The 15,177-nt window shown below is 34.9% G+C and overlaps 1 protein-coding gene across 2 annotated transcripts in view; it reads left to right on the top strand.

The window, feature by feature from the left end:
* The window catches only part of NIPBL (NIPBL cohesin loading factor), a 223,264-nt gene that overhangs the window by 135,884 nt on the left and 72,203 nt on the right, over positions 1 to 15,177 (top strand). For both annotated transcript variants that reach the window (XM_004698075.2, XM_045285402.1), the window contains exon 10: positions 1,753 to 3,375. In XM_004698075.2, coding sequence (XP_004698132.1) covers positions 1,753 to 3,375 — 1,623 coding nt within the window. The remainder of the gene's footprint in view (positions 1 to 1,752; positions 3,376 to 15,177) is intronic.

Raw genomic sequence — 15,177 nt, 5'->3', positions numbered from 1 at the left:
CAGCTAGATGGCCACTTGTTTATCTTCAAGCCTTTAAAACCCCAGATGCTATATATTTTGATAGCCGGGCACCATCAGCTTTCTTAACCACATTAGCATTCTATTTATGTAGTTGTAATTTCTCTGGTGAGACTCTGTGTCAAGGCATTTATAATATAAAATTCTATACATCATTTTTAAAAGATCCTATAAACATAAATTTTTGAATTCTCTGCATTTTCTCATAGATATTGATTCAGAATGCTTCATTCATTTAAGTTCTTACCTGGCTACTTTTAACTGGTAGAAATGTTCTAGCTTAAGTTTAATGAGAATATACTATTTTCTTTTTTTGCAAATGGAACATGTTTAATGAAAATGTACCCACTAGGTAACTTAAGCACAATGGCTGAGTTTTATGAGAAATAGCTTGTGCATGTTTTAATGAGATAATTTGATTGTAAGTTGTAATGAACTACTTCTCGCCTTGTGAACAAAAGAATGGCAACTTGTAATAAAAAAAGAAGTGTTTACCATTAATGACCCCCAAAAAACTTTTAGAACTTTATTCTCCAACAATAGGAGCTCTATTTTAGGAATTTTGTTTGCTGTAAATGATGCTATGTCATGTAAATTAATGTTATCAAATCTCATTAAAATTATTTAAAATTATTTGGAAAACAACCACATCATCAGCATGTACATTAAAGCAAGCAAAGTTCTGAGGTGCTATAATGTAATTATTCTCAAGAACTAACTGCAGATTCAGTTTCTAGAAAATTATCTAGTAATCTCTTTAGTCAAAAGTGGAATCACATACAGAAACACATAAGCTGTTATAAGCACCCAGATATTTTATTGTGAAGTGTACGTGTGTGTGTGTGTGTGTGTGTGTGTGTGTCTTTAAGATACAGAAATACTATAAGTCATTTCTTTTTGAGGCAATAAATAGACCCTTAGACCTTTGATTTGAAGAACTCAAGTGCTTTTCCGCACTGGAAAACACTTAACAAACAGGACTTACCTAAAAGTCTTTTATTTACCTCAGATTTATATAAATGACTGGGTTGCTTCCTTATTTTAAATTTACCTCAGATTTATATAAATGACTGGGTTGCTTCCTTATTTTAAATTTTATCTAACATTATATGTTGACTTTTAAACTCCACATGTACTGTTGGCATCTTGAAGGCTTTGAGCCCTCGCTCAAAGGTTAATGACAAACCCTTCGATTCTTTTCTTCCTCTACACCCCTTATTTACCTTTTTTCACTGGCATGATTTCATTTTTCTCTCTGATTTCTGTTTCTCCCCTTTTTCTTTAGTAACATTTCGTATGTTGGCAGATTTGGGATTCTCAATAGGTTTTGGTATAAATTAAGATTATCTTATGTGAGAATGCATGGCTTATAATTGGCTGCCTTTTTCTTATGTAGGGAATTTGATTTCCCCTTAGCATAAATAAACATGTTGTATTGAAATATTTTAACTTCTGTTAATTTTGCATTTTTTGAGCTTACTGACAGACTCAGTAAGTTTGTTGTTAAATTCTTTTTACTATAGATAGTAATATTTATTGAGATCTAGTAAGAATGAATATTTCATCAAACTTAAATTTAAATACTGTTGTTTATGCCTGTTATGTTATGTGTGTATTTAATTTTGCATTTACCTCATAAATAAAACAATGAGCTATTAAAATAGCATCCATAGTTTTAATGTGATAAGAATATTTCTCTAATACTAATATTGAGTTTTTATCTTTAAATTTCAGATAAGCCTTTGAAAAAAAGAAAACAAGATTCTTACCCACTGGAGGCTGGGGGTGCTACAGGAGGTAATAGACCAGCTTCTCAGGAGACAGGTTCAACGGGAAATGGGTCAAGGCCAGCACTAATGGTTAGCATTGATCTTCATCAGGCAGGAAGAGCGGACTCTCAGGCTTCTCTAACTCAGGATTCAGACACCATAAAAAAGCCTGAAGAAATCAAACAATGTAATGATGCACCTGTTTCTGTTGTTCAGGAAGACATTGGAAGTCTTAAGCCTACACCAGAAAACCATCCTGACACGCCTAAAAAAAAGTCTGATCCTGAACTTTCAAAGAGTGAAATAAAGCAAAATGAAAATAAAGTGACAGATTCGAAACCAAATGAAAACAGATTAGTGGAGACAAAATCAAGTGAGAATAACTTAGAAACTAAAGTTGACACCCAAACAGAAGAGCCTAAACCGAATGAGAACAGGACAAGTGAATCTAAACAAAACGAGAGCACTGTAGCTGAGCCTAAACAGAATGAAGCTAAACTGCCTGACCCAAAACCAAATGACAACAAACAAAATAATGGGAAGTCAGAAACAACAAAGTCAAGGCCTGAAACCCCAAAGCAGAAGGGTGAAAGCCGGCCTGAAACACCAAAGCAAAAGAGTGATGGACGCCCTGACACCCCGAAACAGAAGGGTGAGGGACGACCGGAAACTCCGAAGCAAAAGGGTGAGGGCCGACCTGAAACCCCAAAGCAAAAAAGTGAAAGTCGACCTGAAACCCCAAAACATAGGCATGAAAATAGGAGGGATGCTGGAAAGTCATCAGCAGAGAAAAAACCCGAAGTGTCTAAACATAAGCAGGATGCTAAATCTGATTCACCTCGGTTAAAATCAGAACGTGCTGAAGCCTTAAAGCAGAGACCTGATGGACGAGCTGTTTCTGAGTCACTAAGACGTGACCATGATAGTAAACAAAAATCAGATGACAGGGGTGAATCAGAGAGACATCGAGGGGATCAGTCTAGGGTTCGAAGACCAGAAACATTGAGATCCTCTAGTAGACATGAACATGGCACTAAATCTGATGGTTCAAAAACTGATAAACTAGACAGAAAACACAGGAATGAATCAGGGGACTCAAGGGAAAGACCATCCTCCGGGGAACAGAAATCAAGACCTGACAGTCCTCGTGTTAGACAAGGAGATTCTACTAAATCAAGACCTGATAAAACAGGTTTTAAGTCACCTAACAGTAAAGAAGATAAAAGGACAGAGGGTAACAAGAGCAAAGTAGACAGTAATAAAGCACATCCTGACAACAAAACAGAATTTCCCAGTTATTTGTTGGGTGGCAGGTCCGGTGCATTAAAAAATTTTGTCATTCCAAAAATCAAGAGGGATAAAGATGGCAATATTACTCAGGAGACAAAGAAAATGGAAACAAAAGGAGAGCAGAGGGACAAAGTGGAAAAAATGGGATTAGTTGAAGATCTAAATAAAGGAGCTAAGCCGGTCGTTGTCCTGCAAAAACTCTCTTTGGATGATGTTCAGAAACTTATTAAGGATAGAGAGGATAAATCAAGAAGTTCCCTTAAGCCTATCAAGAATAAACCATCAAAGTCAAATAAAGGTAAGAATACTTCTAGTGATTTGTATATTTTAATTAGCTTTAATTTTGAGGCCATTAAGCATACAAATAGTGCTAATAAAATGAGAACATAACTGCATGAAAATGCCATCTATATCAAACAACAATGAATTGTTTACAAAGAGTTTACTTGGAAAGTTAGCAATAAAAGTTCTTTTTCTTCCACTCCTGTTTGAACTACCCCTGATAGTTATGATTTTTATTGTTACTTGACTACACAGAAATGTTATTTTCCTGTTATTTCAGATATTTCTGGGAGTTGATTGTTAATCAAGTGAATGAATACATTTAACAACTCTAAAAGTATTTTGAGTGTAGAGATACTTTATTCTACAATGAGGTAATAAATTAGGTTAACTGAATTCCAATTTACAACATCTCAGGATGGATGAACAGTTTCAATTTGTACCATTTGTAAAGTTACATAAAAGACTGTTTTGCTTTTGTTTTGTGGAGGCGGTGATTGGTTAGGAGTATATTGCCTGTATGGTTTTACCCTGTGTGTGGAAAAGATAATAGCGACTATATTTACATCTTGAGTTCATCTAAATCATGGGGGCCAGGGGGTTCTCTTATAGGAAGGTGGTTATATTTGTATGGTTGCTGAAATAAGTTCTCTGTTTACTTAAGTAAGATTATTTTCAGGACAAAAAAATTCTAGAGGTGTTGAAAACATGGTAATTTGTGTAGAAAATGTATTTCTCTTTATACTAGATGTTATTTTGTATACTAGATACTTGAGATAAATATATTTTGTATAATGCTGTGTGGCAATATCTGTTTACCCATGTGTAATAGAAATAGTTTTGAAGGCAAAGAGCTGAAAGTTTATATAATTTTAGGTTTTCATTCTGTGAAAGGCTTATTAAAAACTTGAATCTATACTTACTCATAAATAAACTCAAATATAAAACTCTAGTACTGCACTATCCCATGAAGTAAGCAACTAGCCTCTTTGAGCTATTTAAGATTGAAATTTAATGAAATTAAAAATGCATTTCCTCAGTAACCACATGATAGCTACTATATGATAGTTGAGTAGCTACAATATAGCTACTGTATTGAAAGACACAGATAAGGAACGCTTACTTCATCACAGAGAGACTCTGTTGTAGCACCATGGCATGTAAAATATTGTTTTTGTCTAATTTTAAAAGCTTTTGAGAAAATTGCATTATTTTTAAGAACTTTTTTCGAATTGTTAACTTATACTGATCAGTCTGTTTTTAGTCTTACTTGGTGTTTATCAAATAGTCAATATTTCACTGGTGTTTTTTTTTTTAATTTATCTCTAAAAAAATGAAAAGTAATTGCCTGAGTCACTTTCAGTAAGCCTGTTTGATTTTTATATGTGGCAAACAGTGGTTCTCAACCTTCCTAATGCCACGATCCTTTAATACAGTTCCTCGTGTTGTGGTGACCACCCCAACCATAAAATTACTTTCATTGCTACTTGATAACTGTAATTTTGCTACTGTTATGCTTCGGGTGACCCCTGTGAAAATGTCATTTGACCCCAAAAGGGGTACGACCCACAGGTTGAGAACCACTGCTTTAAGCTATTAATGCTTTAGTCTTAATATATGGTATATCCATTATTCCACTTGTATAAATCTTTTAAAATGTATACATACATGTTACTTTGAAAGTAAGGTATCTATGAGAATGATATAGATGTGGTTAGATGTTTGGGTATATATACATATCTGATATTATATATATATAAGTATATATATATAATAGGTTGTGAGGTGCTAGTCAAGTGCCAGAATTGTTTTCTTTTGGAACACTTTTTTTTTCTTCTAAATATCAGGGGAAAGTTTATACTTCTAAGCTAAAGAATATAGTTAGGTAGTTTTAGAACAATCATTTGGAAAGATGGAAAGTGGTACCTTCTGGTCCCTTGTTCTGCATCGTCTTCCTCTTCCCTGCTCTATTTTCAGTCTACACTTGACTTGCCTTCTGAGCTCTGTTCTAACAAAGGCTTTATAACCACTTAAATAACACACAATAAATACTGCTCTTATATTAATTGCTCTATTTCCACGTTATTAACTGTCAATATCTTGGTAGTGCCAATTCATGTTTCTTAGAGTTTCAACACAAATTTGTGTATTTGGGAGCTCTGGTAGCACATGGTAAAAGTGCTCCGTTGCTAACCATAAGATTGCCAGTGTGATCCCACTTGCTGCTCTGTAGGAGAATGACTTAGTGGGCTGCTCTTGGAAAGATTTTAATCTTGGAAACCCTTTGGAGCAGTTCTACTCTGTCCTGTGGGAATGCTAGGAGTTGTAATCAACTTGACAACAGTGGGTTTGAGATAGACTCAGGGCTTCAAAGGGTTTATGAGGGAATTTCCATTGGCTTTTAATTCTGTTTTCCTATTAACTTTTTGAAAGACTCAGATGGTCATATGTTACTGTGAAAGTAAGGTGTCTATCAGAATGATACAGATGTGGTTGCATGTTTGGATATACACATATATCTGATTAAAATAACAAGTAAAGCATTTAATGCAAAAATGCTATTATATTGCTTCAGTTTATTTCACCATTCCCTGTTTTATATCTGTTAGCTTTTATGCATTAGACTCCTAACTGAAAAGTCTGCAATTCAAAACCAACCAGTCACTCCACAGGAGAAAATGAAACTTTCTATTTGGCTCAAGAGTTACATTCTCGGAAATCCAGAGGAGCAATGCTCCCTGTCCTATAGGGTTTTCTGTGAGTTGGAATTGACCCGATGGCAGTGAATCGGGAGTGAGTTTGTAGAACTAGTAGAGTTGTGTAATAGTTTTAATTTATTGCATGTATATAAAACAAAGTTAGGAATTCATAGTACGCATTGCATGGATTTTCTTTGGAGATTCGCAGAAAAGTCACATTCTGCCGTGATATTTTTCTAATTAAGGCAATTAGACCAACTCTGGCTAGAATACTTCTGGGGTTGATTTCCATGGCCACAGTATATGCTCTCACTACTGCCTAGTCAACTCTGACTTACAGCAATTCTATAGGACAACTACCCATGTGGTTATGTTAGGCTATAAATCTTCGTGGATGCAGAAAGCTGCTTTCTCCCTCAGAACCACTAGTGGGTTTGAACTGCTTATGGTGCAATTAGCAGGCCAATGCATAACCCACTATCCCATCAGAGCTCCTTCAATACATGTTGGGGGTTATATTTATATCCCTCCTAGCGAGCACAATAAATGAATGGATACTATATTGCCACCATGGTAAGGAAGGATTTTATATAGAGATAAAAATTGTGCAATCATTCCTTATCTTCTCACCAATATACTCCAGCTCAGGAACTTGTATATAATTTTCAATTTACTGCTACTTAAATTTTCTAATAAATGGCTTCCTCCAAATACCTAGTTTTGTTAAGATTTGAAGAAGACCTAACTTAATGTTCATCTGCTTATCATCCCCTGTTCCCGTATTTTGTTTGATAACTGTTAAAAGATTGGCTGCATATCAATCTAATTCTCATCCTGCTTCTATCAGCTTCCTTGTTTTTTCCCCCCATTATCATGTTTTCTTCTTGTCACAGGGGCAGGTGAGAGAAACTTTTGTGAAACCTTCAAAACATTTTAAATGTCTTCTATTAAAATATATTTCAGTGTGTATGTTAACAAATAATCAGTAAAGTAATGAGATCCTTAAGACTCACATGATCATCAATTGATAGGCCTCAAGTACCGCTAAAAATTTAGTAGCAGTAATTACAAACTGACACAATGCCAGCGTGTCTCAAAATCCTGTGACTTTACATCTCAGGAAACAATTTTTTCTTCACTTCCTTTCAGCTGGTGTTTCATTTTTCATCACGTATACTCACCAACTGCTCTCAAAAAAAATCCCATATCAATTGTTGTTTGAAATCGTGCAAATACCAACAAAAAATTAAGCCCACTACCATTGAAGCGACCCTATAGGGCAGCGTAGAACTGGATCTTTGGTATTTGTGGGACTGTAAATCTTTACAGGAGCAGAGAGCCTCATCTTTATCCAGTGGAACAGCTGGTGGGTTCAAACTGCTGACCTTGTGTAACCCTAGTGCTCCTTATTCTGAAAGAAACTACTTTTATTTAAGAAAGAATATAGTCATTAATCTAAGACACTGAATTCTCATTTATTCTAAAACAATTGCTGAAAATAGTCTTTGGGCTTGTATACTTACCTGTCAGTTTAAAAAAGCATCAACTACTCTAGTTTGTTTGATTAACTGATGACTTAATTCCTTATTTAGGACAACATTTCACCTCAGTAATCTGCTATAGTAGTGACATTACTAAGTGCTGATTGCTTACTTTTTTGTAGCACTGTACAGTGTAGGTAGAATATGCATATGATCCTTATCTTCTGTAACTCTGGAGAAATTTTTGTTTCTGAGAATGAATTCCTAAGATGAGGCAGTCACATATTGGGCTGCAATCCTCAAGGTCAGCGGTTCAAAACCACCAGTCACTCACTCCATGGGAGAAAGAGGAGAACTCTCTACTCTCGTGAAGTTACAGTCTCAGAAACTCCCAGGGCATTTTTTCCTTACCTATAGGGTGACTGTGAGTTGGTGTCTACTTGATGGCAATTAAGTAATATTAATACTGAATGATGCTGCCCTAAAAATTTTTGTTGACTCATTTGAGCAGTTGCATAAAAAATCCCTTCTTAGACAACTCACATCTCTCTCTAGTCTCTTTCAGATTCAGTGATATTTTTAGCAAATATTTTAAGAATGATTATTTTAGAGGTTTGTGTAAATAATAGGAACCTAGGGGCTGCTGATGAATTTATATTGATCAATATTTTGAAAAGGTGTGATCATGAACTTAATCATTTTTTCCCCAAATTTTGCTTTGTAAATGATACTAATATTTACATATTGATGTAAAGAAATACATCAAGTAGAATTTTTTTGTAAAAAAAATCATTTGTTAAATGTTGGTGGGGGGGGGCCGAGCTTGTTATCTAGACCCTTCATTGGGATTTAAGATGATGAGATCATACACAATAGTTCAGCATCATGTAAGGGATGCTGAAGAAGGTCATAAATGTGTGCTGGTATTTAGTGGAATGATTGGAATGACTTCCTGGTCCTCTTAGAATTTCTTTCCTTGGTTCTGTCAAATTGATTCTCGCTCATCTTATACCTTGAGAAAGATGCCCTTCTCAAAGGACTGCTCTCTCCTGGTCTGAAGTACGTGAGATGAAATCTCACTATCCAATGTATGTAGAAATGTGCTTGATACAATTGATGTATGGATTGTTATGAGAGCTGTAAGAGCCCCCAATAAAATGATTTATTAAAAAAAATAGAATAAATCTCACCATCTTTGCTGCGAAGGAGCATTCCAGCTGTGTACTCCTTCCAAGATGGATTTTGTTGTTCTTGCAACTCATGGAACTTTGAATATTCTTCTTAACCACCCTAATTCTAATCAGTCCCTCTCTGGTCTTCCTCATTCACTATCCAACGTGTGAATGTGAGGCAACTGGAAATACCAGTGGGTCAAATGAACCTTAGTCCTCAAAGTGACGTCTTTGCTCTTTAAGAGATCTTGTGCAGCAGATTTCCAGTACGTTTGGTTTCCTGTCTGCTGCTACAAGGGGCATTGATTATCAAGCTACATAGAATGAAATCCTCAACAGCTTCTGGGAACTGATCCCTCTTGGTACATGTCCAAAGAATGTGAAATGGAATCTTGCCACTTCTCTATAATGCCAATATAGAAAAACTGATCATTTGAAAAAGAATTTTCAATGGAAAAAAATTCTAAGAGGACCAGAAATTCATTCTAAACATTCCACTAAATAACAACAAATATTTATGACCTTCTTCTGTGTCCCAAACACGGTGCTGAACTATTGTGGATGATCTCATCATCTTAAAGCTCAGTGAAGGGTCTATTAACTAAATGGCCAATGACTATAATTTTGAGGAAAAGGGAAAAAGAAGAGGCATGGCAAATTAAGGGAATTTAAATTAGTGTTTAGAATGTAATAGGCAAGAAGTGTACAGCAAAACTGAATTAGTCAGAATTAACCACTGGTTGTGTTTACAGCCATGTGGTAGTTAGAAATTAACTAGGAAAGACGCTAGCATCAAGCATTGTTAGAAAATGTTTTTGTATACTATAGAACCATAAGAAAATGTAGCTAATGTTCTCTACACATGCAGTTTAATAATATAAAAATAGTTTGACAAATAGCTATAATTTACTTAATACATGATCAAGTTGATTAAAATACTTAAATAGTACAGATAGCGACTTGTGAGAAATCTACTATACTATTGAAATATCTCCTTATTTCTTCAGAAATAATCATTCACGTATCTTTTATGTTCCTAAAATGTAGTGTGTGTTTATTTGTTTTAGGAAAATTCATGCTTTCTTACATTAGTATTATATTTATACTACTTGCTTTTCTGTGACATACATCTTTCACTATCTTTTTGTAATTTTTTTTGCCATCTCTGTACCAATACTTTAAATAATTATTCTTTAACGTGATCACCTTTTACATTGCATTCCCTTATTGGACATTTTCATGGACATTTTGATGTTATAACATGTAGAAGTGATCTAAAGATCTTCATACTTAGAGCTTTTTGTTTTGTTCAATAAATTTCCTTAGATTAAATATCCATGAATAGTATAAATTGGTGTAAGGGTTTGAACAGCATTTGCTGTCTTATTTTCTACACTGTAGCTGAATCTTAGTGTACACATTTTAGCAAATTACGAGAGATCACAAGCAAAGACTAGGTCATTTAATACCAAGTCAAAAAATCTTATGCATAATGGGAACTCCTAAAGACATCCCGCTTTTGGATGAAAAGTTCCGATTTCTAACAATTTTTCCCGCGTCCCGTGGCATTTTTTTTTTTAAGTCCCGATTTTTGGAAAGAATGCACGACAAGCTAGGGTATACAGTTTTTGGCTGCCATGTGGCTATTTCGCCAGGATATGAGTTTTATCAATGGTGTCCCGCTTTACCAATGTTAAAATCTGGTCACCTTATCCTAAAGACACTGAATGGACAACAGAACATCTTTCAGTAATGACCATGTGTCATGAAGTTGTTTCTTTCGAAAGGAAGGGTAAGGTGCTTTTTAGGATGATCTCCATTAAAATGATTTTTTTAAAGGCTTTCTAAACAATCCAGGATTTTACTTTCAAAAACAAATGTTGACAACTTTTATATCAGAATGGCAGGCATCTTTTACTTAATATATTGAAACGAAGTACTTACATCCTATTGATTTGTGAGAGAATTCCATTTGATTAATTTTAAGTGTATCATTCAAATGATTTATTTTAATTATTTCTTTCTTACTCTCACTTCTGCATGATAATGTTCAGCTAATTCTCTTCTTCCCTCAATTGTAAACAGAGCCCTTCTGTTCATGCTCTGAGGACTGTTACCATTATCTGTAGAATCTTGTCAATTTTGTTCCACTCACCTCCGCACCCCCCACCCCCCCACCGGAAGCCCCAGTTCCAAAAAGTGGTATCCCCTTTCTCCTACTTTTCTATTACAATTTATCAAATACCTGCTTAAACATTCATCCAAACTCTTCCTCTGGGGCCAGTGTTACATGGTTTGAAAACTTCTCCCTCCATGCCCTGACAGTTCTGGTATTTAGTACCCAGTGCCATTGGGTTAGCGAACTTCAGGGTCTCTGTGGCAGGCACACTCAAAGGCTCAGGCTCATGATTTAACCCACGTGTTTCCATTTGCTCTCCAGGTTGTCTCCTTTTGCTTCTAGCCCAGGGGTTGGCAAACCACAGCTCTCGAGCCACATGCGCCTCTTTCAGTACATACATGTGGCTCTGAAGTAAAATTGAAAAAATGTAAAGGATATTATTCAGGTAATGGTGATTTCATTTGTTTGTAAATATATATATTTATGGCTCTCATATAATTTTTAATTGTTATGAGGTACAGAATTGGCTCTTCCGTCTCAAAAGTTTGCCGACCCCTGCGCTAGACTGAAGCTTCAGAAGCTAGAACTCAGGTGAGGTGATTTCTTTTGATCTCAGGATTGCTGCTATTTAAAATACAAGCCAAAACTTTTAGTTCTAAAATCAGTAGCTACTTGGGCCTCTAAACAAATTAAAGTACTTTTGAAAAATATATACTTGTATGAGTGATTTAAACTAGAAGTCAATGAGTGCTGAGACGAAGCATATCTAGGAGAGAGAAAGCATTCTTTGGCCTTTTTAGAGCAGAATATTAAGACATTCTGGGATATATATTTACATAAAGCTGAAAAAAATAATACCAACATAGCACTACTACTCACACCAGTAATTTAAAGTGCATAGTGATTAAGAACACCAGCTTGACAAAGTCACTGGTAGAGAATAAAGTGAGGTGAGAAAAAAACTATAAGCACTAGAAGTCTGAGAACATTCAAAACAAATAGCTCAATAAACAAAAATAATCCTTCAAAAAATTATAATCCTGTATTAAGAATTCATCAGTGAGACATTATATTTTCAATTAAAGAATTATTTCCTGGTTTGGGGGAAAGAATGGAACCCAGCATGCCATTAGCCGTTGAGATAATTTGAAATATTAGCTCTTTATAATTTTTTCTTTTTCTTTCTTCCTCTCTTTCTCTGTCTCTATTTTTGGTCAAAGTTTATGCAACAAGTTAGGTTTGCATTTAACAATTTCTATAAATATTCAGTGACATTGGTTACATTTTGTCACTATGTGTCAACATTCTCATTATTTCCATTCTGGATATTCTGTTTCTATTAATCTAGCTCTCCTGCCTTCCACCCCTTTTACCTTCTCATCTTGGCTGTAGGGTAAATATTGACCATTTGTTTTCATTTAGATGATTACTTAAAAGAAGGTAGTACTCACAGGTATTACTGTTGATGAGCCACCTTTGACTGAAAGGATCCCAGGAATGGGGTAATTTCCAAGTTTAAAGGGTATCAGGGCAATAGTCTCAGGAGAATTTTCTACATTTTCCCCCCATTCTGCCCTTCACCATCTATTGTGTCCCTGGGCAGAACAATTAGTGGTAGTCTGGCACTATCTACTACTTCTGGTCTTAGGCCACCCCTGGGTGGGTTTGCATCACCAACTTTTAGCTAGCAGTCAAGTACTAAACCATTGGAATGACCCAGACTCCTAAAATAATTTAGACTAGAGAATAGTAAAGCTCTCATCTGATAATACTCATGTTAATGCTCAGAAATAATTAAGAGTAAACTATATACAGTGAATAAATTTTGGTACCTGCTTCCTTAGAAATAAGAGTCGGGTTTTGATTGTTTTGCTATTAGTGGGTTTTTGTTGTTTTTTTAGAGAGCAGAATTCTTTCCTAAGGATAATCTACTGTAGAGTGTGTACAGGCACCAATATATAACCCTTCATTATCTATTGTTTATTTCTCCAGGATAATTTTAATTCTGGGATGTAGGTGTCCAATCAGTATGTTTTATGAATGTACATTTATCAGAATGTAATCAGTCAGTTATATTTACACTGGGCAGATGCCTCTCTCTACAAGCCCAGAAACACTAAGGATTTCTACTGGAAACTGAAAAGATGAGGGATTCTTCCTAATGCCATACCCTGAATTTGGACTGCTAGCTACTAGCCTCCTGAGCTGTGAGAAAAGTTCAGCTCTTTAAAGTCAAAGTACAACTAGACAACCAAAGAACAACACTGCATTAGAAATGTGCACATTTCTAATTAAAATCTCTAAAAGTGAGAGCCAGAATGTCTTTAAAAGTAAGTTTATACAGTTTGGGACTGAAGATACTGATGATCCCAAGTTAAAGTTGACTTCTTTAACTTTCAATATTCTAAATGTGAACTTCAGTAGTAATCTCAGCAGTGAAGTCTTTCAAATATTATCAGTTACCAATATTAAATGTTGGATAAAATTGTTGTTATGCATGTTTCAGAATAACAGAAAATTGAAAGTTACTGAACTAATGACTTCTTTATGATACAGTGTAAAACTTCACGAGGAATAAATTAGGATTGGTTTTCTATTGAGATTCTTTGCTTTCTACATTCTTGGATTACTTGTATATTCTTGAGACTTTGAAATATGTATTAACCTGTACCTTTTAATTTTTGTGTCAAGGTTCATTTTTATTCTTTATATGAGCATTATTATCATTTGAATGTTACAGAAGTATTAATTATAAGGTAATAATGTTCCGTACTATAAACCACTAAGGTATTCTTTGTTCCCAATGGCAAAAATCTGTCATGTAGGGCACTATTTGATATTTCCACCAAAAAATTTAGTTGGGTAAGTAAAGTAAGTTAAACTTATCTTTAGTAGTTAATAAGGAAAAAATTATCCTAAATAGCTGTTACTTCTTTTATATTTAAACTATCAACAAACTGTTAATAATTTATTCATTTTGTGTGTGTGCTCATGGCTTATGTGTAGAATTAGGCAGTGATTATAATATTAATAACTCTTACATTGGTGTATTTTCATCTTGTCTACTTTTTCATGGGGAAGTTTCATAACAAACTATTTTCTATATAAACAAACTGACCATTTCCTATGGATTACAACTCATTGTAACCTTGTGAATGTCAGGGGAGGTAGAACTGCATTCTTTAGGTTTTTTCAGTAGTTTATTTCTGGAGGTAGATTGCCTGGCTTTTCTTCCAAGGCACCTGTGGGTAGACTTGAACCAACCAGCCTTTTGGTTACTAGCCAAATGTGTTAACTAGTCACCCTATCTAGGGATGCCATTTTAAATGTATTTTTTAATGGTTTGGGTCTGTTTATACTACTTTTGATGTTTCTATTATCTTTAGTTAAATATGTATATTGATATACTTGTTTGAGGAAATTTTCCATAATACTGGAATCATTGCTGTGTTTTTCAAATAGACAGTGATAGGTAAAGCATATATCACTCTTGTCTCAGCCACAATATACAGCTACCGAGATCACTGGAGAAGGAGAAGGAGGTGATCAGTGTCCTCCAATATCTGTCATATGCCTGGATAAGGAGCATTAGTGTCAAACTCACTGCTCCAACCTTTGTAGGTTAAGTTTGTATGCTATCACGCTTGTGAAATGTAACCCCACCCACAAATCCACTTTTGTGTATGAGTGGATCTCCAGTTTTAGCAAGTTTTTAGTCCATGCAAACAAAGGTATATAGATCAAAAACTGATAATACAACCACTCTTCATTGTTATGGCAATAAAGGAATTTTTTGTTAAATGTTACATATAGATTGTTTGCTATGCAAACAATCCAATTCATAGCAAACCTATCACAAACAAACCCCGCCAAAATGGCTGCCATCGAGTCAATGCTGACTCATAGCTACCCTTTTGGACAGGGTATAACTGCTCCTGTGAGACTCCAAGACTAAAACTCTTTATTATGGGAGTGGAAAGCCCTCTCCTTCTCTCTCAAGAACAACTTATGGTTTCGAATTGCTGACCTTGCAGTTAGCAACCGAACTCAACCACTACATCGCCAGGACTCATTAAAGGACAGAATAATGGCCCATTCGGGTTTTCTAGGTTGTAAATATTTGTAGGAAAAGTTTCCAGGTCTGCTGGGTTCAAATTGCTGGTCTTTCTATAAGCTGCTCAGATTTACATATAAAAATTCTGTTCTCAGTTTATTTCTAGGACCATTCTAATTGTAAATGTGTGTTTTATTAAAATACAAAGGTGAATCAAAACATTTACATATAATTTTTGTTTTTATTGTGTTAACATAGTTGAAATTTTTCTTTTATCTTCAGATTTAAATTTT

This window comes from Echinops telfairi, unplaced genomic scaffold, assembly GCF_000313985.2.
Source record: "Echinops telfairi isolate 266 unplaced genomic scaffold, ASM31398v2 ScPeMD7_7469;HRSCAF=8507_1, whole genome shotgun sequence".
Taxonomy (NCBI): domain Eukaryota; kingdom Metazoa; phylum Chordata; class Mammalia; order Afrosoricida; family Tenrecidae; genus Echinops; species Echinops telfairi.
Note: the sequence above shows the minus strand (reverse complement) of the source record. Positions and strands in the feature narration are given on the sequence as shown.